A 25,822-nucleotide genomic window follows, 5' to 3' on the forward strand; every position below is an offset into this window, starting at 1 on the left:
AAAATATGGCCAAAGAGATAAAGGATATTAAGATGACACTGGGTGAGAATAAAGAAATATTTGAAAGCATGAAAAGAACCATAACAGAATTTATAAGGATGAAAGGCATAACAGAAGAGTTTCAAAATACACTAGAGACATACAAGAGCAAATCAGAACATGCAGAAGAAAGAATAGCAAACCAAAAGACAGAACATTCAATATTTTACAGATAGAGAAAAGAAAGGAAAAAATTAAGAAGGGCTATAGGGAATTACTTGACAGCATGAAACACACAAATGTATACATCATGGGGGTTCCAGAAGGAGAACTGAAGGGAAATGGGGCAGAATGAATATCTGAGAAGATAATGGTCGAAAATTTCCCAACTCTCATGAAAGACTTAATTATACATGTCCAAGAAGTGCAATGTATTCCAAACAGAATAAACCCTAACAGACTTACTCTGACACATACACTAATCAGAATGTCATATGTCAAAGAGAGACTCCTAAAAGCAGCAAGAGAAAAGCAAACTGTCACATACTGGGCAATGACAATAAATTAAGAGCAAATTTTTTATCAGAAACCATGGAGAATAGGAAGAAGTGGTATGATATATTTAAGGAATTGAAAGAGAAAAACTGCGAGACTAGATGTTCTTGATTTGGTAAAACTATCTTTCAAAAATGAAGGCGCATATTACTGCCCTCTCTACTACATGGGATATGACATCCAGGGGTGAAAGTCTCCCTGGCAACACAAGAGACATGAGGGATGAGCCTGGCTCTGCCACCATGGGATCAACCACACCATCCTGACCAATAGGGGGAAAAGAAGTGAAACAAATAAATAAAGTATCAGTGGCTGAGAAAGTTCAAACAGAGTCAAGAGGCTACTCTGGAGGTCACTTTTCTACAAATCAGTTAGACATGCTGACTATCATAGTTTGCCAAACCCTAACCAAAACCATTCCTGCCAATACTAAAGAACACCGAGGTTGTTATATAAGATTCTACAAAGGTGCCATGCACTAGGGTAACTTTCCAGAAACTTACAATTTCCAGGTAGGTCCCTGGACCAGATAAGTCCTGAAATGTAAAGGGGCCAGCCTCTCCAGAACATCAACTAGTTCCATCCCCCATCCCATATTATCAACAGCCCCTTTCAACATGAAAAAGTTAAAATGCGCATAGCCCAAATACCCCTAAAGAGTAGCAGAAAGATTAAAGGTGATGGTGACCTTATACAGAGAAGGTAGAGTTTAACAAATGAGTATGACTGCTGAATCATTATATTGATATTTCTTAGAGCAGCTAGAAGTAATAACCTAAAATTGTGGGAATGTAACCCATATCAAACTCTGAAATCTGTTCCACAATTAATTGTTGCGATGTGCTCTGAAATTCATTACTTTTATATATATATGCTATTTTTCACAAAAAAGGAAAAAAAGTCAATTGTGAGGATAAAAAAAAACATATACTGGATTACTGAACCATTCTCCTATTAAAGACATTTGAGTCATAAATAAATAAATAAGAGAGTTTAAAATACTCACAGATAAACAGAACTGAGAAAGTTTGTCAATAAGAAATCTGCACTTTAAGAAATACTAAAGGGAGTTCTGTAGGCTGAAAGGAAAAGACAGGAAAGACTATTTTGGAGGTGAGCGTATGAAGATTATCAGTAAGGGTAACTAAAAAAAGTAAAAAGAGAAACAAAAATAGATACGACGTATAAAAACCAAAAGATAAAATGGTTGACATTAGTACTGCCTTTATAGTAATATCATCGAATGTTAATCTATTAAACTCCCAAATGAAAAGATACAAATTAACAGAACAGAATAAAAAAGTATTATCCACCTATATGCTATCTACAAAAAACACCCAAGAGCAAAAATAGGTTGAAAGTGAAAGGTTGAAGAAAGATACTTCACACAAACAGCAACCAAAAGTGAGCTGTGCTAGCCTTTAATACCAGACAAAATAGACTTTAAATGCAAAACTGTTTTAAGAGACAAAGGTCACTAGATATTAATAAAGGGGGCAATCTACCAAGAAGTAACGATCAATAAACATTTATGCACCTAATCTAAGTGCCCCCAAAATACATGAGACAAACATGGGCAAAACTGAAGGGAGAAATAAATGTCTCTACAATAACAGTTGGAGTCTGCAATCCACCACTCTCATCAAAAGATAGAACATCTAGACAGAGGATCAATAAGAAAGATAACAATAACAAAGAACTTGAATAATGTGATAAATTTGTACAGAACTGACATATTAACGATATTTAATCTTCCAATACATGTACAAGAAATGTCCTTCAATTTATTTAAGGTTTTCAATTTGGTGGTTCCTCAGGAAACTAAGTATGGAATTGCCATAGGATCCAACAATCCCACTACAAGCTTTCTACCCAGAAGGTCTGAAAGCAAGGATGTAAACAGATATTTGCACACTGATGTGCATAGTGGCATTATTCACAATTGCCAAAAGATGGAATTAACTCAACTATCATGAATGGACAAATAAAATGTGGTATACACAGACAATGGAATATTACTTAGCCTAAAAAGGATTAGGGTGATGGTAGCACATTATTTCAAGTGTAATTAACGGAACTGAATTATGTATGTGAATGTGGCTGAAAGGAGAAGTTGAAAGTCGTATATGTACCTAGAAGGAAAGTTAGAGGATAAAACATGGGACTGTGTAACCCATGAACCCTGTGGTGTACAATGACTGTGGTTAATAGTACAAATATGAGAATGTCCTCTAACGAACTAGACAAATGTACACCACTATTACAAGGTGTTAATAACGGTAATATACGGGAAAAAATACCCCTAAGGCAAACTATAGCCTATAGTTAACAGTAATATTTTAATATTCTTTCATCAACTATAACAAAGGTATTGCAACTAATGTCAATAGTGTTAACAACAGGGGGGTATAAGGGTTAGGCGTTTTTCTTTTTGGAGTACTGAAAATATTCTAAATTTGACTGTGGTGATGAATACCCAATTCTGTGATTATACTGAGAGCCATAGATTGCATACTTTGGGTGGATGCTTTGATGTGTGAATATATCTCAATAAAACTGTGTAATTAAAAAAAAAAAATCTTCTACAAGCTACTCAATACTGCTATTGTGCTTTCTGTTAAATATACCCCAGAATTCCAAAAGCATCAGCCATCAATCTTTTAGAAAGCATTAAGGAGTACAGACTCTATTTAATGGTAAGATGATGTTAACCCATAAGTCCTCTTACTAGCTTCAAGAAACCTAATAAATTATTGTCCTGAGAAAGGACAGGAACTAAGAAAGAAATGGTGTTTTTATAAATAAAGAAATTAATTAGTACCCTGTTCTTTTTCACAAGCCAAAAAGAATGTAATGAGAATGCATTTTCTGTGACAAAGACTTCATTTTCTTTCTAATAATTTCAAGTTTTACAGAGTAAAAAGCTTATCAACATGGAAAACAACAAATGCTGGCAGGGTTGAGAACAAACTATATATAGATTGTCTTATGTCCTATTAAAGAATAAAAAGACATCTAGTAAAAGAATAACAGCCTGCTTTGAACCATATACTATTTTCAAAAGAAGGCATACTAACATAAGTTTTACTATAATTTCTTCTATAAGCTTTGAGGAGACAACAACTATGTCTAGGGTTTTAATAACCATGAAGTTAAACTGTTACTCAGTTTAGAATGCAAGGTCATGGTTCTAAACATGTCTATTCAATAGGCAGTCAGTTTTTCATGAAATAATTTGCCTATATCCAGCAAATGTTTTCCTATAACTTTATTATGACTAAATTCTGGCAATAAGCCACAAGCAAAAATGGGGATAAAATTACCACTTTATAGTTTATTACTATATTGAACAATGCATAGTTCAACGGCTTAAATGCAAAACTGGAAAGCGTGAGCTCGTAGTCCTCACTGACAACAGTAGAAAATCACATGTTCCTTCTTACATTGTTCATGCTTTCTTTAGTCACCCCCTTATAAATACTAGCAAGCTGCAAGATGAGATGTTCACTGAGTAGTAAACACTCCATTTGTTTTTGAGAGCTGAATCAACAGAGGCATTTTGAAATCTTGATTAAGTGTAACATTTATACCGTACATTTTGTCTGAGGAATTCAAAGCACTTTAAAAAACACAGCACTCCCTGTAAGAGTAATTGCTGTAATTTACTGTACAAAAAGTCACCTTGGAATGGGTTATGTTCAAGGGTAACTGCTAGAGTGAGGGTAAGGGCAATATTTTCTCACCTTTGTATAGCAAGCCCCATGTAGTGATTGATATGGTAGAGTTAGCAAGGGCTTGGAGGTCAGCCAAATCTTCCACTCAATTTGGGAATTCCTTTTACTTGTTACATCTACCTAGACACTTGGGGATAAGAAGAGTCACAGTCTACATATCTCAGACCCTTTGGACTTTGGATCTTAAGTTAAGTATCTCTGGGATTTAACTTGAAGTATTTAAGTCAGTAAATCCACCCAGTGGAATTCTCTTATATTCAATGCATATTATTATTTGTGTTTTTATATCTTTTTAAAATGTAAAATAATTATGTATGATGGACTGAAAGTATACTATGCAACTACCACTTCCTTTTAAATACAGCCACTAATTAATAGTCCATACATGACTCTCTATGGTTCCAATAGATTCTTATACATTATGTCTTACAATGACTACCCATTCAAGGCAAGACAAAACAAAAAACAACCCAAGGCTGTGTGTGATATTCTCATTTCCCCATTACCACTCTTCTGGCAACTCTTTTCCAAAGGTCTTACTCATAATACATGGATTACTTGCATGTTACCAAACGCCTACTCATTCTGGGACTCCTTTTATGATAACATTTTATTGCAATTTGTATGAGTTAAGTATAATCATACCACTGAGATTCAGGTGGTTAACCAGTGACACTTTTCAAGACTATGGGTGGAATCCTCCTGAGAGTTAATATTCATGATGCCATCATAAAAGTTAATTATTTTATAATTTTGATAGGTGGTCAGGCTATCATTTATTAATGTGCTTGGTGACTTTTTGTAAATCCTAGCTGACCCTAAATCAGATTAGGTAAAATATACTAACCAGCCAATTAAACCTCTGCTGCTGGCTCTGAACATGACCTTTCTTAACACCATAGTTTCTTTAAGTCTACTCAACAAGTAAACAAGTATCAAGAGTGGTATTCTTTCATTTAATACTCATTTGCTGGGTGCTTGCTCTCTGGAAGGCTCTAGTTACAAAAGGAAAAGATATTAAAAGAGAGAGAGAGAGGGAGAAGGACCACAAATCTTCAAAATGCTTACAGGGTAGCAAAAAATATTAGCCCTATAACACAATTAATTATAACCCACAGGACAACTGGAATGTGTACCATAAAACAAATAAAGATAGGAATTGGGCATTGTGTTACAGGGTTACAGGAGCATTCCAGAGGTAGTGTATAATGACTAGTAACATACAGGAGAAGGGAGAAGGTGAGCTTGAACAATGGTAAATACTTCAGTCTTAACAGTGTGTAGACAGCCACAGGAAAAAGAAAGATGAGACTATATAAAGTAGCCCTCAGTCAGGTCATGAGCTAGGATTGCCAGCTCAGGAGGATCATTCTTTATTCAGCAAGTAATGAGACATCACAGAAAGTTTTCAAGCAGGTTAGCTAAGAACTAGAGTCAAGGCACCAGAAATGGTGAGATGATTGACTGCAGTAGCACTCCGAAGTGAAAATCTGAAAACCTGGAACTGGTAACTAACTGTACTATAGGACTGGGGGGTGAGGTGGGGAGGGAGTAGTATTTAAGGGGACTAGAGGAGGAAAAATTCAATGAAGAGCTACTTTTCTTTGCCCTCTCTCCTATCTCCCTTGCTCATCCACCTTCCTATTTTTATCCATGCCAGAAACAGACTCCTCAAACAACCAACTAGGAGCCCCCACACCCTCTCCAACTCTCTCTTTTCTCAAGTTTCAAAGTTCTGAGCAAACTTGTTTGGGAAGGAGCTATAACTATACTGACACTCATAATTTTACAGTGTTTGTTTCAAAGTTACAGAAACATTTCCAAGGAATAGGGACTACTGCATCCCATTTCATGAAAGCAAACTAAGAAATAAAAGGAAGCAGGCACAAATTGTTTCTAGTGAAGTCAATTACTGAAGTGCATGATATAAACTGACCTATAATCCTTAAACAACCACCAAATCTATCCTTAGTTTTATAGCAGTTCCTTGTCCTTCACTGAAACACTTATCAGAATCTCCCTTATATGAAATTACCAGACTCCCTTATATGAAGTTATTTATGTTTATAACACTTTCACCCCCTCCCAGTAGTGACACCTCCTGGTGAGTAGCAACTTTGTCTTACTTGCCTTTGGATCACTTAAATACCTACAAAATGCCTCAAACTAGAAAGGCACTGGATAAATGCCTGCTGAATTTAACTTGCATGAAGCTTCTTAAGTACAGCCTTCAGCACTGTGCACAGTTATGGACTGCTAGATAACAGCAAATAGCAGCAAACCCTGGAGGACAAGGCTAAGAGGCTCTTTCTGAACAGAGCCTCGAGTCAAACTCTACATCAGCAAAAGATCATATACAAGGCAAGAGGCTCTCAACACAAGCAGCAAAGGCCAGGTAACAAGAAACCAGGAAAAATGATTAGTTTATTCTCTGTCAAAAATACCATTTTCAAAACAGTCAATTCAGAAGTAGTTTCTGAGATATCATTCCTTCTGCCAAGGTAAGAAAGCCACCCCTTAGTAATACAAGAAAAGAAAACATAAATCATGAGGTTTCAACAATGCTATCAAAAGACAAAATCTGTATACAAACAATTGTGGTTAGGGTAAATAAGACAAGGATAAATTAACCTCATGTTGTTACCATTGAAAACTGACATACTTAGCCTTGTTAAAGGTGCTGAGGTATACTCAGGGTTCCACTTATTAAAATACAGAACAGTCATCTGGAGACTCTACAAAATAAGCAGGGTAAAATTCATGATGGTGTGATTAAGGGCTCTTTTAATTAGTTCTTTTCTGATCTCTAATGCTCACAGATCACTATAGTGAGCCTTATGATCATCCTCAAAACTGAATTTTAAAGTTTCATCCTGCCTTCCTTTTTACATCTTGATTAAAGGGGAAAGACAGTTTGGTGTATAGTGACCTCAGAAGAGGGCAACTTAAAGCAAGCCAATTTAAAAAGGAAAGCAATACATGAAGAAAATGGTGGGAAAAGGATGCTGTGCCAGCCATTGCAATCCTCTTACATGCAGTAGCCAGTTAACAAATGAAACCACTGTCTCAACTCTTTGTCCTTTAAACTTTTTACTCTATCCATCTTTCATCTTTTAATCCATCCAACATTGGATCCCCAGAGTGATGAGCACCCTATTCAACTTTTCACTTCCCCATTTGAAAAAGAGGGCTGCCAAAAGCAATCTCCTATACTTCACACACAAAGATAGCCATCCTGAGAGCAACAAGGGAAGCTCATTAGCCATTAGGCATTTGCTTCCACTCAATTTTCCAAAATGTAAATGGGTTTACATAGACCCAATCAATTCCTTCTCAGATTCCTCAGGGGCTCAAAGGCACACACAAGTGAGACTATTACAATTTGAAAATATCTTTTAAAATTAAGAAATAAAGAAAGCAAATGTATAAAACTTCCCAATACATCACATAACGCAGGGTTACCCTAATAATGAAACCAGACAAAGACATCATAATGAAAGAAAACTACAGGCCAAATCTCACTTGTGAATATATACAAAAAATTCTCAACCACAGCTGAGGCCAGCAACATATATATAGAAGGATCACATACACCACAACCAAGTGGGGTTTATGCCAGGAACACAACGTTAGTTTAACATATGAATATAAATGTAATGTACAATACTAACAGAATAAAGGACAAAAACCACATGAATCTTCAAAAGATGCAGAAAACTGATTTGATAAATCTTAAAAGCCAAGCTCTTAAGCTTGATGATAAAGGGCATCTATGAAAGTCTCTTATCTACCATCATATTTAATGGTGAAAGGCTGGATGCTTTTCCCCAAAGATAAGGAACAAGACAAGGATGTCCAAAGTTGTCCCTTCTATTCAACACTTTTTTGGACTGCCAGGGCAATTAGGCAAGAAAATGAAATAAAAGTATCCAGATTGGAAAGGAAGAAGTAAAACTACCTCTCTTTGCAGATGACATGATCATGTATATAGAAAATCTTAAGAAAAGTCATACGGAAATGCAAGGACCTAGAATAGATAAAACAATCTTGAAAAAGAACAAAATTGGAGAATTTATACTTTTCAATTCAAAACTTACTACAAAGCTATAGTAATTAAGACAGCAGAGCTAGTATAAGGACAGACACACAGATCAATGCAATAGAATTTAGAGTTCAGAAATAAACCCATATATCTATGGCCAATTGGTTTCCGACAAGGATGTTAAGACAATTCAATGGGGAAAGAACGGCCTTTTCAACAAATGGTGCTGGAACAACTGGATGGCACATGTAAAGAATGGAGTTGGACACCTACATCACCCCATAGACAAAAATGAACTCAAAATGGATTTAAAACCTAAATGTAAATGCTAAAACTAAAAAATTCTCAGAAGAAACACAGGTGCAAATTTCCATGACTTCATAGGTAATAGTTCCTTAGCTATGACCCCAAAAGCACAAGCAACAAAAGAAAAAATAGATAAATGGGACTTCTGCAAAATCAAAAACTTTCATGCTCCAAAGGACATTAAAAAAGTAAAAAGAAAACTGTCCTGGTTTGACACTGTCATGTACCCCAGAAAAGCCTTGCCCTTTAATCCTCATTCAATATTGCTAGGTGGAATCTTTTTTATTGTTTCCATGGAGCTGTGACCCACCCAATTGTGGGTGGTAACTTCTGATTAGATGGTTACCATGGAGATGTATCCCCAATCATTCAAGGTGGGGTTGCTTACTGGAGCTCTTTAAGGGGGAACCATTTTTGGAAAAAAAGCTTTCCAAAGCCAAAGACCTTCAGAGATGAAGAAGGAAAATGCCCTTGTTAAAGCCTTAGGAAATGAGAAGAAAGCTAGCAAACATTGCCATGAGCCCTAGTATTCTGGACCCATTAGCCTTTCTTGAATCAAGACAACTTCCCTGGATGACTTAGTTTGGGCATTTCCATGGCCTTAAAACTGTTAACTTACAACTTAATAAATCCCCCTTTTTAAAAGCCATTCTGTTTCTGGTATATTGCATTCCAGCAGCTTGAGCAAACTAAAAAAAACAACCCACAGAATGGGGAAATTTTTTTGCAAATCACATATCTGATAAGAGAATTATTTGTACGGAAACTATACAAAGAATTATTACAATTCAATAAAAACCAAATAACCCAATTGTGCTGGTTTGAAAGGATGTATGAACCCTAGAAAAGCCATGTTTAATCAAAATCCCATTTCATAAAGGTAGAATAAAATTCAATACTATATGTTTGAAACTGTAATCAGATCATCTCCCTGGAGGTGTGATTTAATCAAGAGTGGTTGCTAAACTAGATTAGGTGATGACATGTCTCCACCCATTTTGGTGGGTCTTAATAAGTTTCTGGAGCCCTATAAAAGAGGAAATATTTTAGAAAATGAAAGAGATTCAGAAAGCGCAGAGTAGAACGACATAGCCACGAGAAGCAGAGTTCACCAGCCAGCAAACTTTGGAGATGGAGAAGGAAAACGCCTCCTAGGGAGCTTCATGAAACAGAAAGTCAGGAGAAGTTAGCAGATGATGCCGTGTTCACCATGTACCCTTCCAGATGAGAGAGGAACCCTGACTGTGTTCACCATGTGCCTTTCCAGATGAGAGAGAAACTCTGTGTTCACCATGTGCCTTACACTTAAGAAAGAAACCCTGAACTTCATTGGCCTTCTTGAACCAAGGTATCTTTCCCTGGATGAGTTAGATTGGACATTTCTATAGACTTGCTTTAACTGGGACATTTTCTCAGCCTTGGAACTGTAAACTAGCATCTGATTAAATTCGCCTTTTTTAAAAGCCATTCTGTTTCTGGTATATTGGCAGCTAGCAAACTAGAACACCAATTAAAAATGGGTACAGGATCTGAACAGACATTTCTTCAAAGAAGATATGCAAATGGCCCATAAGCACAAGAAAAATGTTTGAAGTCAACAGCCATCAGTGATATGCAAATCAAAACCACAATAAGATAACACTACAATAGCTATAATAAAGACAATAACAAGTGTTAGCAAGAATGTGGAGAAACAGAAATACTGACACACTGCTGGTGAGAATGTAAAATGGTACATCTGTCTTGGAAAATAGTCACACAGTTCCTTAAAAAGTTAAGCATAAAGTTACCATATGACCCTGCAATTCTAATCCTAGCTATATGCACAACAGAAATCAAAACATGTTCATACAAAAACTTGTACACAGATATTCATAGCAGCATTATTCATAATAGCCCTAAAGTGGAAACAACAAAAATGCCCATCAGCTGATAAATGCATAAATAAAATGTTGCATACCCAGATGATGGAATATTATTCAGCAATAAAAAGAAATGAAATACTGAGACATGCTACATCAACATATTCAATGAAAGAACGCACTCACAAAGAGCCACACAGTGTATGACACCGTTTAAATGAAATGTCCCAAACAGGCAGGTTGGAGAGAAGGAGAAATGATTGCTAATGAGTATGGGGTTTCTTTTGGGGTGAAGAAAATGTTCTGAAACTGATTGTGGTGATGGCTGTACAACTTTAAGAGTATACTAAAAACAACGAATTGCAAAGTTTAAATGACTGAATTGTACGGAATATGAATTCTTTCTCAATAAAGCTGTTATAAAAATAAATCCACCTTGCCTATGACAAACTCTGGGATCTGTACTGTAACTTATTGTTGAAGAGTGCTTTGAAAACTATTGCTTTTTTTTTTTTTAGTTTGCTTTGTATATATATTACACAATTAAAAAGTTAAAAAATAAATAAATAAAAATCTACCTTGAAGGAGTCGGATCGTCTTGGCCAAGACGTGACATAATATTTATTAAGGTATTAATTCCTATTAAAAACAAAAAGAAAATGTAAATATACAAGTAAATACTGTTAAAAACAATCTAGGGCCATCATATCACATGGAAAAAGAAAACTTTACCATTCCAATTTGACTTTAAAAGGTTCAATATCTGCATGGCTAAAAATTCAATAAATTTAATAGAAGTTTCTCTTTAATAGGAGAAAGAAAATGTCCTAAAACACTAATTCACCCTTACAATAATGCTCTGCTCAAAGTGAATATTATTCTTATGAGTGAAGAGGCACTGGGAAAATGAGAGGATGAAATATGCACCCAGGGAATCATCTCAGTGGGAATAAAATTTACAATGCTAGCGAACATAGGCTAAAACACGAGATTAAAATCTTAAAGTCATCCAAACATACCCTTTTTCCTCATATGCATATGATGAACTTTTCTGTCTCCATATTTGGGCTGCCGAATCCCACAGTTAGACAAAGAATTTCTCGCATGATCAGGATTCATTCCAAAATTTAAGTGATGACTTGGGTGAGTCATGGCCAGCTAAAATTTCAACAAAATACGCTCAGTCTTAAAACTCAGCAGTGAAGCACCATTCTTTCACTATGTTAAATGAAACAGGAAAGAGATCTGTCTATCTAGTCAAATTTTAAGCCCTACTCTTTCCATCTTATCTCCACCAGTGTTCATTTCCAGAGCCTGGCTCAAGCCCTCTTCTGAAAGCAAACCTAAAAATCCATGTTTTCTTATAGGAAAATTAAAATACTGCAAAAAAATAGCCATAAAGAAGGGAATTTTAAAGAGGGCACAGAGGTTTGGAAGGCAAGTTTTGGCTTGTACCTATTTCTTTAGGGACAGCCTCAAAAAAAACAAGAGAAAGGGCTTGCAAGTGGTAGAGCCAACAGGGGTAGAGTAATGGAAAGAGTCGTTTGTAAAAGTCCTTGTCACCCCCCAGAGTAGAAAACTTAATGAATCATTTGTAACTTGCAAGATGAATGAGTCCTAGCTTACTACTATGTGAGTTTACAAGAGAGTAATTCTTACCTGTAACAGACAACGATCTTGGAAAGTGTATCCTATTAACTTGTCCAGATGCATTAGGCATTGGTGGTAGCGTATATGATGGGTCAAAACAGGGAGCATCATTGCATGCTAGGAAAGAAAATACTTCAGTATGTTCAAATACACAAAAACACTTCATTTTATAATCTACAGGAACTATTTTCACATCCCAAATTCCATCACACAAAGTTCTGAAACAGTTTAATGGCTGCACAGCACCCTGGGGAACCCTCTATGAGGGTCAGTGTACCTCGTTGTTAAGAGGATAGTCTCTGGAGCCAAGTGCCTGGGTCCAAATCCTGCTCTACAACTTATAAATACCTGTGTGACTTGGGGAAAGTTCTTTAACCTCTCGGCTCAGTTTCAAAACCTTAAAATGAGGACAATGAGAATAGCTACTTTCAAGGACAGTTTAAAGGATTAATTGAGCAAATACAAAAAAAAATAGCTTAGGACAGTCCTGTTAGCTGTGTTGAAGTAAGTATATCCCTCATTACATCAGTATTCAGAAGGGTAGCATCAAGTAAGTCACATGAATTTTTGTGCCTCTTTCTCTATCTTCAATTATAAGGAAATAGATTAGGATTTGTTAATTCTGAACATTTTTTACATTAAAACACTATTGGGGGGCGGGCCGCGGTGGCTCAGCGGGCAAGAATGCTTGCCTGCCATGCCGGAGGACCCCGGTTCGATTCCCGGCCCCAGCCCATGTAAAAAACAAACAAACAAACAAAATATAATAAAACAAGAAAATGTTTAAAGATGTTTCCCTTTCTTCCTCCCTTCCTTCCTTCCATCCTTCCTTCCTTCTCTGTCTTTCCTTCCCTTCCTCCCTCTCTCAAAAAAAAAAAAACACTATTGGGAATCTAAAGAAAATTACTCTTTCCCTAGAAAAAAATGCCCATGTGCACAAACATGGAAAAGTTGCATGAAAATTTTACTAGGTTCCAGACCCCTAAAACCCATCACTATCCTTCAGATGAGAACTTCTTGACCAGATGATCTTCAAAGGCCATTCTGATGAACTTTTACAAAACCACCAATAGAATTAAGGCACCTAAGGATACAGGACATACATTTTTGTTTCAATCACTTTTCATTTAGCTATAGATTCCTTATTGGGAGATGATTTCATAAAAGACATCTTTTCTTTTCTTTAACAATGTTTCCCTAGAACTCGAGAGAATGAAGGAGTCATTCTTATTCATCAAACCTGTAGGACGGGCACAGCCCACAGAATGACTGACAAATGATTTACGGAATTTCAGTACTGTGAAGTATTTTAAGCTGGCATTGTTTAAAAATACATGAAAACGGATTTACTTGAAGCTACAGAAATCTGTATGATTACCTTATGAAGAAAGATCAGTTCTATCAAATCAGCTCTCTAACTAACAGAAAGCATTTTCTTTCCAACTCAATTCAAAAAATACATATTACAAGGCCATACAATAATTGTTGTGGGACTGATAAAAAAGATGAAAACAATCTTTTTGCAGTCAATGCTTCTCAGAGATTTGGCATTCTGATTTGAACTACTTTGTCCACTTTGCTTTTTTTTAAGTGCAGTATTCAAAAACACCAACAATTCCGAAACAGAGATTACAGCTAAAATGTAATATAGTTTTCCAGCCATTCAAACTGCAGGGAGCTCAAGGTGGATGGGTCATGAAGACTGTTCTAAAGTATGAACTCAATCTGTTGTTCTTTTTTTTTTTGGTGCGTGGGCCAGGAATCAAATCCAGGTCTCCTGCATGGCAGATGAGTTATTCTACCACTGAACCACATGTGCTGTTGCCCTCTCTTTTAACTAACTCCTGTGAGAAGTGAATCATTATGTGCTAGGAAAATAACACCCTCTTCAGAGGTCTCTTATTATTAGAAAACTACTAACTTCAAGCCCAAATCAGTCACTTGGAAATTTACTCCTGTGATCCTAGTTCTATTCCTGGAGAAAAACAAGATAATGTTTAATGGCATGATGTCTACATCCTTGCTTGGCTATTCCAAGCCTCATTTACTTTAATCTTTATTTGTATGAAATGCCTCAGTCCCTTTTCCTCTTCCTCTAAACTTGTTCCAAACAGGGGTAGTTTCTCTTTCCAAAATAAGCATTTGGGGCAGTACAATGGTGACTCAGTGGCAGAATTCTTGCCTGCCATGCCAGAGTCCCGGGTTCAATTCCCAGAGCCTGCCCACGAAAATATATATATTTCTTGTGAATAGCATGGGAAGATAGGTATAACCCATGTTCATCTTAAATCCCAGTAAATCAAGTCTCAGTAATATCTACAAGACATAACTCATTATAATTTCTGCCTCAGTTTTTTTTCAATTATCTATCTTTTCAATACTGAAATAAGGTAATCATTGAGCATCTTTCTCATTTTTATACTCTTTTCTTCCACCTAGTTCATGTTTAGCTATTGCTTTCATAAAAAACACTCCTGGGGGAAGGGACAAGATGGAGGCTTAGCAATGTGCGCGTTTTAGTTCGTCCTCCAGAACACCTACTAAATAACCAGAAACAGTACAGAACAGCTCCCGGAGCCACGATAGTGACCAGACACACAGTGTACCCCAGTCTGGACCAGTTGGACCGGCTGCAAGTCTCCGGAACCGTGAGTTCCCCAAGCCGCGGTGCCTGGTGCCCCTCCCCCACAGGCGGCTTCCCAGAGGGAAAGGAAAGAGACTCTAACAGTAGCAGGGACTGAGTCCAACCAAACACCAATCGTGCAATTAATAAACAAATTCTGACTACTAAAAATAGGCCCCCAGCTCAGGCGAAACTGGTCAAGGCGGAGGTCGCTTATTGGGCTAACTGAAAAAGAGGAAAGGGGACAAAACAGGTTTTTGTGGCTATTTCTACGGAGGCTTGGCTGCCTGGATTCAGCAGTGGGACTACTTGAGCTGCAACTGCACCAGGAATAGGCAGAAACAGACTGCTTTCAAGGCTATCTTCCACCTGTGCCTTCCCCAGGGGAGGGGAGAAGCCCAACTCAGGTGGAATCCCTTTCTCAAGGAATTCAGACCCCAGGGCGTGGCAATTTGAAGCCATTAAAACCAGTCTACAACCTCTCCTCTGTCTCCACCACACCCCCAGCAGGAAGAGTCTGCCAAAGTTAAAGGAGCCACAACATATTTTGCTGGTGGGACCCGCAGACAGACAAGCACCACATACTGGACAGGATAAGAAAAACAGCCCAGAGACTTCACAGGAAAGTCTTTCAACCTGCTGGGTCTCACCCTCAGGGAAAACTAACACAGGTGACTCCTTCCCCCTGACAGGAGGCCAGTTTAGTCCGGGAAAACCCGGATGGAGTCTGTAATATCTATGTAGACCCTCCTAAGGGTGGGGAGGGAAAAGGCACCTACAAGCAGGACAAGAAACAAGAAAACAAGAATTGAAAAATTACCCTCTATTAAACAAAACATAAGCTAGAGGCCCAGAAAAAGCTGAACTGAAGGTCAAAGAATAGATAGACAACAAACTCATCTAGCAAGAAAACCCTAGGTAAGACAAGTGAAAGCAATCTCCAGAATAAACTAATTAAGATAATTAAATGTCTAGATGCCAGCAAAAAATAACAAATCACACCAGGAAAATTGAAGATATGGCCCAGTCAAAGGAACAAACCAATAGTTCAAATGAGATACAGGAGATGAAACAATTAATTCAGAATATACGAACAGAAATGGAAACCCTCATCAAAAACCAACTTAGTGAATTGAGGGAGGATATGAAGAAGGCAAGGAATGAACAAAAACAAGAAATGGAAAGTCTGAAAAAACAAATCACAGAACTTATGGGAATGAAAGATACAGTAGAAGAGATGAAAAAAACAAAGGAAACCTACAATGGTAGATTTCAAGAGACAGAGGTTAGGATTAGTGAACTGGAGGATGGAACATCTGAAATCCAAAAAGAAACAGAAACTATAGGGAAAAGAATGGAAAAATATGAGCAGGGACTCAGGGAATTGAATGATAATATGAAGTGCACAAATATATGTGTTGTGGGTGTCCCAGAAGGAGAAGAGAAGGGAAAAGGAGGAGAAAAACTAATGGAAGAAATTATCACTGAAAATTTCCCAACTCCTTTGAAATACCTAAAATTACAGATCCAAGGAGTGCAGCGCACCCCAAAGAGAACAGATCCAAATAGACGTTCTCCAAGACACTTACTAGTCAGAATGTCAGAGGTCAAAGAGAAAGAGAGGATCTTGAAAGCAGCAAGAGAAAAACAATCCATCACATACAAGGGAAACCCAATAAGACTCTGTGTAGATTTCTCAGCAGAAACCATGGAAGCTAGAAGACAGTGGGGTGATATATTTAAATTACTAAAAGAGAAAAACAGCCAACCAAGAATTCTATATCCAGCAAAATTTTCCTTCAAAAATGAGGGAGAAATTAAAACATTTTCAGACAAAAAGTCACAAAGAGAATTTGTGACCAAGACACCAGCTCTGCAAGAAATACTAAAGGGAGCACTAGAGACAGATACAAAAAGACAGAAGAGAGAGGTGTGGAAAAGAGTGTAGAAAGAAGGAAAATTAGATATGACATATAAAATATAAAAGGCAAAATGGTAGAGGAAAGTACTACCCAAACAGTAATAACACTAAATGTTAAATGGATTGAACTCCCCAATCAAAAGACATAGATTGGCAGAATGGATTAAAAAACAGGATCCTTCTACATGCTGACTACAGGACACACATCTTAGACCCAAAGATAAACATAGGTTGAAAGTGAAAGGTTGGGAAAAGATATTTCATGCAAATAATAACCAGAAAAGAGCAGAAGTACCTATACTAATATCCAACAAATTAGACTTCAAATGTAAAACAGTTAAAAGAGACAAAGAAGGATATTATGTACTAATAAAAGGAACAATTCAACAAGAAGACATAACAATCATAAATATTTATGCACTGAACCAGAATGCCCCAAAATACGTGAGGCAAACACTGCAAATACTGAAAAGGGAAATAGACACATCTACCATAATAGTTGGAGACTTCAATTCCCCACTCTCATCAATGGACAGAACATCTAGATAGAGGATCAATAAAGAAACAGAGAATTTGAATATTACAATAAATGAGCTAGACTTAACAGATATTTATAGGACATTACACCGCACAACAGCAGGATACATCTTTTTCTCAAGTGCTCATGGATCATTCTCAAAAATAGAACATATGCTGGGTCACAAAGCAATACTCAACAAATTTAAAAAGATTGAAATCATACACAACACTTTCTCAGATCATAAAGGAATGAAGTCGGAAATCAATAATAGCCAGAGCGCCAGAAACTTCACAAGTACGTGGAGGCTAAACAACACACTCTTAAACAATCAGTGGGTCAAGGAAGAAATTACAAGAGAAATCAGTAAATATCTCGAGGCAAATGAAAATGAAAACACAACATATCAAAACTTATGGGACGCAGCAAAGCCAATGCTAAGAGGGAAATTTATTGCCCTAAATGCCTATATCAAAAAAGAAGAGGGCGGGCCGCGGTGGCTCAGCGGGCAAGAGTGCTTGCCTGCCATGCCGGAGGACCCCGGTTCGATTCCCGGCCCCAGCCCATGTAAAAAACAAACAAACAAACAAAATATAATAAAACAAGAAAATGTTTAAAGATGTTTCCCTTTCTTCCTCCCTTCCTTCCTTCTATCCTTCCTTCCTTCTCTGTCTTTCCTTCCCTTCCTCCCTCTCTAAAAAAAAAAAAAAAAAAGAAGAAAGCGCAAAAATTCGGGAATTAACTGTCCACTTGGAAGAACTGGAGAAAGAACAGCAAACTAACCCCAAAGCAAGCAAAAGGAAAGAAATAACAATGATTAGAGCAGAAATAAATGAAATTGAGAACATGAAAACAATAGAAAAAAATCAATAAAACCAGAGGTTGGTTCTATGAGAAAATCAATAAGATTGATGGGCCCTTAGCAAGATTGACAAAAAGAAGAAGAGAGAGGACGCAAATAAATAAGATCAGAAATGGAAGAGGAGACATAACTGCTGACCTCACAGAAATAAAGGAGGTAATAACAGGATAATATGGACAACTTTATGCTAATAAATACAACAATGTAGATGAAATGGACAACTTCCTAGAAAGGCATGGACAACCAACTTTGACTCAAGAATAGATGACCTCAACAAACCAATCACAAGTAAAGAAATTGAATTAGTCATTCAAAAGCTTCCCAAAAATAAAAGTCCAGGACCAGATGGCTTCACATGTGAATTCTACCAAACATTACAGAAAGAATTTGCACCAACCCTGCTCACTCTTCAAAAAAATTGAAGTGGAGGGAAAGCTACCTAATTCATTCTATGAAGCCAACATCACCCTCATACTAAAACCAGGAAAAGATATTACAAAAAAAGAAAACTACAGACCAATCTCTCTAATGAATATAGATGCAAAAATCCTCAATAAAATTCTAGCAAATCGTATCCAACAACACATTAAAAGAATTATACATCATGACCAAGCAGGATTCATCCCAGGTATGCAAGGATGGTTCAACATAAGAAAATCAATTAATGTAATACACCATATCAACAAATCAAAGCAGAAAAATCACATGATCATCTCAATTGATGCAGAGAAGGCATTTGACAAGATTCAACATCCTTTCCTGTTGAAAACACTTCAAAGGATAGGAATACAAAGGAACTTCCTTAAAATGATAAAGGGAATATATGAAAAACCCACAGCTAATATCATCCTCAATGGGGAAAAATTGAAAACTTTCCCCCTAAGATCAGGAACAAGACAAGGATGTCCACTATCACCACTATTATTCAACATCGTGTTGGAGGTTCTAGCCAGAGCAATTAGACCACAAAATAAATACAAGGCATCAAAATTGAGCTAATAAACGGGTTCAGCAAAGTGGCAGGTTACAAGATCAACATTCAAAAATGTGTAGTGTTTCTATACAGTAGCAATGAACAAGCTGAGGGGGAAATCAAGAAATGAATTCCATTTACAATTGCAACCATAAGCATAAAATACTTAGGAATAAATTTAACTAGAGAGACAAAAAACCTGTACAAAGAAAACTACAAGAAACTGTTAAAAGAAATCACAGAAGACCTAAATAGATGGAAGGGCATACCGTGTTCATGGATTGGAAGACTAAATATAGTTAAGATGTCAATCCTACCTAAATTGATTTACAGATTCAACACAATACCAATCAAAATCCAAACAACTTATTTTTCAGAAATAGAAAAACCAATAAACAAATTTATCTGGAAGGGTAGGGTGCCCCGAATTGCTAAAAGTATCTTGAGGAAAAAAAACGAAGCTGGAGGTCTCACACTGCCTGACTTTAAGGCATATAATGAAACCACAGTGGTCAAAATAGCACGGTACTGGCATAAAGATAGATATCGACCAACGGAATCGAAAAGAGTACTCAGATATAGACCCTCTCATCTATGGACATTTGATCTTTGATAAGGCAGTCAAGCCAACTCATTTGGGACAGAACAGTCTCTTCAATAAATGGTGCCTAGAGAACTGGATATCCATATGCAAAAGAATGAAAGAGGACCTGTATCTCATACCCTATACAAAAATTAACTCAAAATGGATCAAAGATCTAAACATTAGGTCTAAGACCATAAAACAGTTAGAGGAAAATGTAGGGAGATATCTTATGAATCTTATAATTGGAGGCAGTTTTATGGACCTTACACCTAAAGCAAGAGCACTGAAGAAAGAAAGAAATAAATGGGAGCTCCTCAAAATTAGACACTTTGTGCATCAAAGAACTTCATCAAGAAAGTAAAAAGACAGCCAACACAATGGGAGACAATATTTGGAAATGACATATCAGATAAAGGTCTAGTATCCAGAATTTATAAAGAGATTGTTCAACTCAACAACAAAAAGACAGCCAACCCAATTACAAAATGGGAAAAAGACTTGAACAGACACCTATCAGAAGAGGAAATACAAATGGCCAAAAGGCACATGAAGAGATGCTCAACGTCCCTGGCCATTAGAGAAATGCAAATCAAAACCACAATGAGATATCATCTCACACCCACCAGAATGGCCATTATCAACAAAACAGAAAATGACAAGTGCTGGAGAGGACGTGGAGAAAGAGGCACACTTATTCACTGTTGGTGGGAATGTCAAATGGTGCAACCACTGTGGAAGGCAGTTTGGCAGTTCCTCAAAAAGCTGAACATAGAATTGCCATATGACCCAGCAATACCATTGCTAGGTATCTACTCAGAGGACTTAAGGGCAAAGACATAAACGGACATTTGCACACCAATGTTTATAACAGCATTATTTACAAATGCAAGGAGATGGAAACAGCCAAAATGTCCATCAACAGACGAGTGGCTAAACAATACGATGGTATATACATATGATGGAATATTATGCAGCTCTAAGACAGAATAAACTTATGAAGTATGTAACAACATGGATGGACCTTGAGAACATTATGCTGAGTGAGACTAGCCAAAAACTAAAGGACAGATTCTGTATGGTCACACTGATATGAACTGACATTAGTAAATAAACTTGGAATATGTCGTTGGTAACAGAGACCATCAGGAGATAGAAATAGGGTAAGATAGTGGGTAACTGGAGCTGAAGGGATACTGACTGTGCAACAGGACTGGATACAAAAACTCAGAAATGGCCTGCACAATACTACCTAACTGTAATACAATTATGTTAAAACACTGAATGAAGCTGCATTTGAGAATGATAGAGGGAGGAGGGCTGGGGACATAAATGAAATCAGAAAGAAAGATAGACGATAAAGATTGAGATGGTGTAATCTAGGAATGCCTAGAGTGTATAATAATAGTGAAATGTACAATGTACAAATTTTAAAAATGTTTTGGCATGAGGAAGAACAAAGGAATGTCATTATTGCAGGGTGCTGAAAATAGATGATAATTAATACTTTAAAATGTCACCTTATGTGTGAGACTAAAGCAAAAAATGTTCATTTGTTACAAAATTTAGATTTTGACTAGAGCATTGCCTAATATAACTCTGTAGATAGTTTGATTGAATGTCATAAGTACTTGGAATCTCAGGTGGCACGTAAGATTTTGTTGGTTTGTCCAGAGTGATGCCCCGATGAATCCCAGAATGATTTGATCAGTGACTGGAAAAGTATTTGCATGCCCACTTCGGGGAATTGTGAGAGTGGGGAAAAATTCAACTTCCCCAAGTTGAATTCTTGATATTCTTACAAGCAGTGTGGACAACCAAAGCTATAGGCTGAGCCCCCAGTCTTGGGGTTTGTTCACATGAAACTTAACCCCACAAAAGATAGGTCAAGTCTACTTAAGATTAAGATGCCTAAGAGTCACCCCCAAGAGAGCCTCTTTTGTTGCTCAGATGTGGCCTCTCTCCAGCCAATATGATGAGCAGTCTCACCACCCTCCCTCTCTCTGCGTGGGACATGACTCCCAGGGGTGTGGAGCTTCCTGGCAAGGTGGGACAAAGATCCTGGAATGAGCTGGGACTCAGCATCAACGCACTGAGAAAAACCCTAGAATGAGCTGAGAATTAACATCAAGGGATTGAGAGAACCTTCTCGACCAAAAGGGGGAAGAGTGAGATGAGACTAAGTTTCAATGGCTGAGAGATTCCAAACAGAGTCGAGAGGTTATCCTGGAGGTTATTCTCATGCATTAAGTAGATATCACCTTGTTGTTCAAGACCTAGCGGAGAGACTGGAGGGAACTGCCTGAAAATGTAGAGCTGTGTTCCAGTAGCCATGTTTCTTGATGATAACTGAACAATGATATAGCTTTCACAATGAGATTCTGTGAATGTGAAAACCTTATGTCTGATGCTCCTTTTAGCACTAAATCAACAGAAGAGTAGAACACATGGAATAAAAATAAATAATAGGGGGAACAAATGTTAAAATAAATTCAGTTTGAAATGCTAGTGGTAAATGAAAGCGAGGGGTAAGGGGTATGGTATGTATAATCTTTTTTTTCTCTATTACCATTTTATTTCTTTTTCTGTTGTCTTTTTATTTCTTTTTCTAAATCGATGCAACTGTACTAAGAAATGATGAACATGCAACTATGTGATGATATTAAGAATTACTGATTGTATATGTAGAATGGAATGATATCTTAATGTTTTGTTTGTTAATTTTTTTTTAATTAATAAAAAGAAAAAACACTCCTGGAAGTTTCCTCAAATTAAAGTTCCTCAAATACCTGCCCCCAAATATAAAGCAACTATATGAAAGTCAGCAGTACCCCATATAGGGACTGCTTAAAAAGTTGAAAACTGATCAGACTTTGAGTCGATACATAAATGAAGCTGATCTGGATAGGATTAAGGTAAATCAGAATACAGAGTAAAGAATGATATGGTCCCTAATTTGAAACTTCACCTTCTATGTGACACCAAAGGGAGAGATGTTCATTTGGTGCAAAATTTATATTTTGGATAGTGCATTTCCTAATTTAACTTGCATGGTCAATTTATCTGAATACCAAAGTACATGGAATCTTGAACAGGGTGTGAGATCTTGTTGGTTTATCCAGTTTAGTGTGATGCCCGGTATATCCCAGAGTAATTTGGGTAGTGAATAAAGAGGTATTTGCAAGGTCCCCTCGGGGTTCTGGGGAGAAAGGAAGAAATATTCAAACCTCTTCATTTGGAGGATTTCTGATATTCTCACAAGCAGTTGGGATAACCACATCAATAGGCTGTGCCCTAGATCTTGGGATTCGCCCCTATGAAACTTATTCCTGCAAAGGATAGGCTAAGCATACTTAAAATTAGGCCTAGAAGGGTCTGTCCTGTAACACTTGTTACTTTGAAAACTATTGCTTTTTTCTTTCTTTGCTTTGTATATATGTTATATTACACAATAAAAAAAGTTAAAAAAATAAATAATTAGGCCTATGAGTCACCCCAAGAGAATCTCTTTTGCTGCTCAGATGTGGCCTCTCTAAGCCAGCACAGTATATGAATTCACAGTCCTCCTCCCTACATGGGACTTGACTCTCAGGGGTGTAAATTTTCCTGGCAAAATTCCTGGGATGAGGCAGACCCAGCATCAAGGGATTGAGTAAGCCTTCTTGACCAAAAGGGGGAAGAGAGAAATGAGACAAAATAAAGTTTCAGTGGCTGAGACATTTCAAACAGAGTTGAGAGACTATCCTGGAGGTTATTTTAATGCATTATATAGATATCCTTTTTCAGTTTATGGTATTTTTCAGTGGTTGGAGGGAAGTACCTGAAATTGTTGAGCTGTGCTCCAGTGGCCTTAATTCTTGAAGACAACTGTATAAAGATATAACTTTTACAGTGTGATTGTGGGACTGTGAAAAACTGTCTGTTGCTCCTCTTATCCAGGGTATGGATAGATGAGTAAAAAAAATATGGATAAAGAATAAATAAATAACTAATAGGGGGGACAAAGGGTATAGACTGGGTAAATGGTCAATGAAGGGGAGGGATAAGGGGCATGGTACGTATGAGGTTTTTTTTTTATCTATTTATTTCTTTTTCTGGAGTGATGTAAATGTTCTAAAAAATGACCATGGTGATGAATATACACAATTATGTGCTGATATTGTGAGCCACTGATCATACACTATGTATGGAATGTATGTGTGTGAAGATTTATCAATAAAAATATTTAAAAAATAAAATAAAGCAACTAGAAGACCTATAAACAGTATCTAATAAAAACTAGATGACAAGGTATCCCCATGAATCCCTAAGTAGAAATTGAAAAGGACAAAGACCTATGTGGTCTCAGCATCTGTACAAGAGGAAAGACAGCAGAGCTTCTGGCCCTAAAAACAGAAGAGTTCCAAAATTAACACGTTTAAAATGTGATCAAAACTGGAAAGAGTTCTGCAGAATCTAATTCATGGGTGGATACAAAAGTATAGTGCTAGAGAAGCCTGGCCCTATACACACTCAAAACCAAAAGCTGAAGTTCTCTTCCAAGGTAAACCCCAACAATGAGAAGAAAGTGCTGGGAGTAAAATCCACATTTAACAGGACAGGGACATAAAAACAAAGGAAAAAGAAGATTCTGATACAAACAGGGGAGAAAAGCAGAAGGGGCAGATCTCAGATAATATGACTTTTTTTTTTTACCACTTCAAAAAAACAACAGGAGGAGTTCTACAAAGGTTATCCAACTCATACCTCCTTCCTATAAATACAGGAAAATATTTCACTTATTTTAACTTATTTAATTAATCATATAATTTAACATAATCAATAGAAAAGGATCATCATCAAATTCTATCTCAGGCTTTTAAAAGAAAAAAGAGAAAACGAAGATTAGAATAATTATCTCTGTGGATAAAAGGAGCATGTCTTAAAGACATGCCAGCAAAATAAGTATCTGTAACTTAATATTTCAGAACAAACTGGAAGAAATTGAGAAAACAAGAGCAATTACGAAAAAAAAAACTACAAATAAAAATTAAGTAAATTTAGAAATGAGATTACTGGATGAAAGAACAGTATGAAAAGAGGTAACAAAATGCAGGAAAAATAAAAGGAAATAATTCAGAAATGAAGACAAACCTAGAAAGAACACCAGAGCAAGTTAACCCTACAAATAGTGCCTCTGGGAAACAGAAGATAGAAAAGAGAAAAAAAATTTAGAACAGTAAAAAAAGGAAAAAGGATTCAAGAGAAAATGATATACAGATGTTAAGTAGAGAAGGGACAAGATACATATAATAGGAAACCCTAAAGAGAACAAAAACAATGGGACATAAAAATAAAATACGTAGTTCAAGAAAACATTCCTAAAATAAAAGATAACTTAACAGTATATTACTAAAGGGTATAGAGGATATTTGAAAAAAAAATTAACATAAAAAAGCTAAGTCATATTCTTGTAAGACTACTGGTTTTTAAAGAAAAAAATCCTTTGAGCATCCAAGCAAAAACATCAAGTCACTTATAAAACTCAGACTATTAATCACGCTTTTGAATATAATAATTTATGCCTAAAGACAATCAGAACATACTTCAGATACTCAAGGAGAGAAAATGTGAGCTGTAGATTTTATATCCAGTCAAGCTGACCTTTGTAAAGGCCAAAGACAAACTGCTAGGAACATGCAGAAACACAAGGACTATTATTCTCCTAAATTCTTCCTCAAGAATATGCTAAAAATGAACTTAAGGCAATTAAAAAAATAAAAAGGTAGGTGGGACAGACATAGGAATAAGGACTGGTGATTACCTTCAAATATATGTTTGCCTAGAGAAAACTAGAAATGAGTCAGTATTATATAAGCATTATATAAAATCTCTAAATACACTAACATAGGTATATTCCAATGATAAAAAAATAAAGGGAGAATGAGATGTATATGAAAAGTAAATGAATGTTTACTTTACAGGTATTAATTTACCACAAAAAGCTATTATCAGATGCTCAATGAGAGGGAAAAGCAGAAGCAGATGCAGGTGCTAGGTATTTTCAATAACAGAAAATAAGGTGTGTGTATGAGTGTGTGTGTGTGCGCGCATGTATCTGAATTTCTCTCTGTCTAAGAGGGATGGAGTGAGAGGATGGGAGGGAAGAAGAAGGAAGAAGTTTCACTATACCATAAAGGTATTAGTAGAAAGGTAAACAGGAGAATAAAAACCCA

At 36.6% G+C, this 25,822-nt stretch overlaps 1 protein-coding gene across 8 annotated transcripts in view; it reads right to left on the minus strand.

Moving 5' to 3' along the window:
- Window positions 1-25,822, minus strand: part of DROSHA (drosha ribonuclease III) — a 171,025-nt gene that overhangs the window by 78,297 nt on the left and 66,906 nt on the right. For all 8 annotated transcript variants that reach the window (XM_077116892.1, XM_077116891.1, XM_077116893.1 and 5 more), the window contains 3 exons: window positions 12,138-12,245; window positions 11,498-11,636; window positions 11,057-11,117 (listed from right to left, as the gene is read on the minus strand). In XM_077116892.1, coding sequence (XP_076973007.1) covers window positions 11,057-11,117; window positions 11,498-11,636; window positions 12,138-12,245 — 308 coding nt within the window. The remainder of the gene's footprint in view (window positions 1-11,056; window positions 11,118-11,497; window positions 11,637-12,137; window positions 12,246-25,822) is intronic.

Source organism: Tamandua tetradactyla, chromosome 9 (assembly GCF_023851605.1).
Source record: "Tamandua tetradactyla isolate mTamTet1 chromosome 9, mTamTet1.pri, whole genome shotgun sequence".
Lineage (NCBI taxonomy): Eukaryota > Metazoa > Chordata > Mammalia > Pilosa > Myrmecophagidae > Tamandua > Tamandua tetradactyla.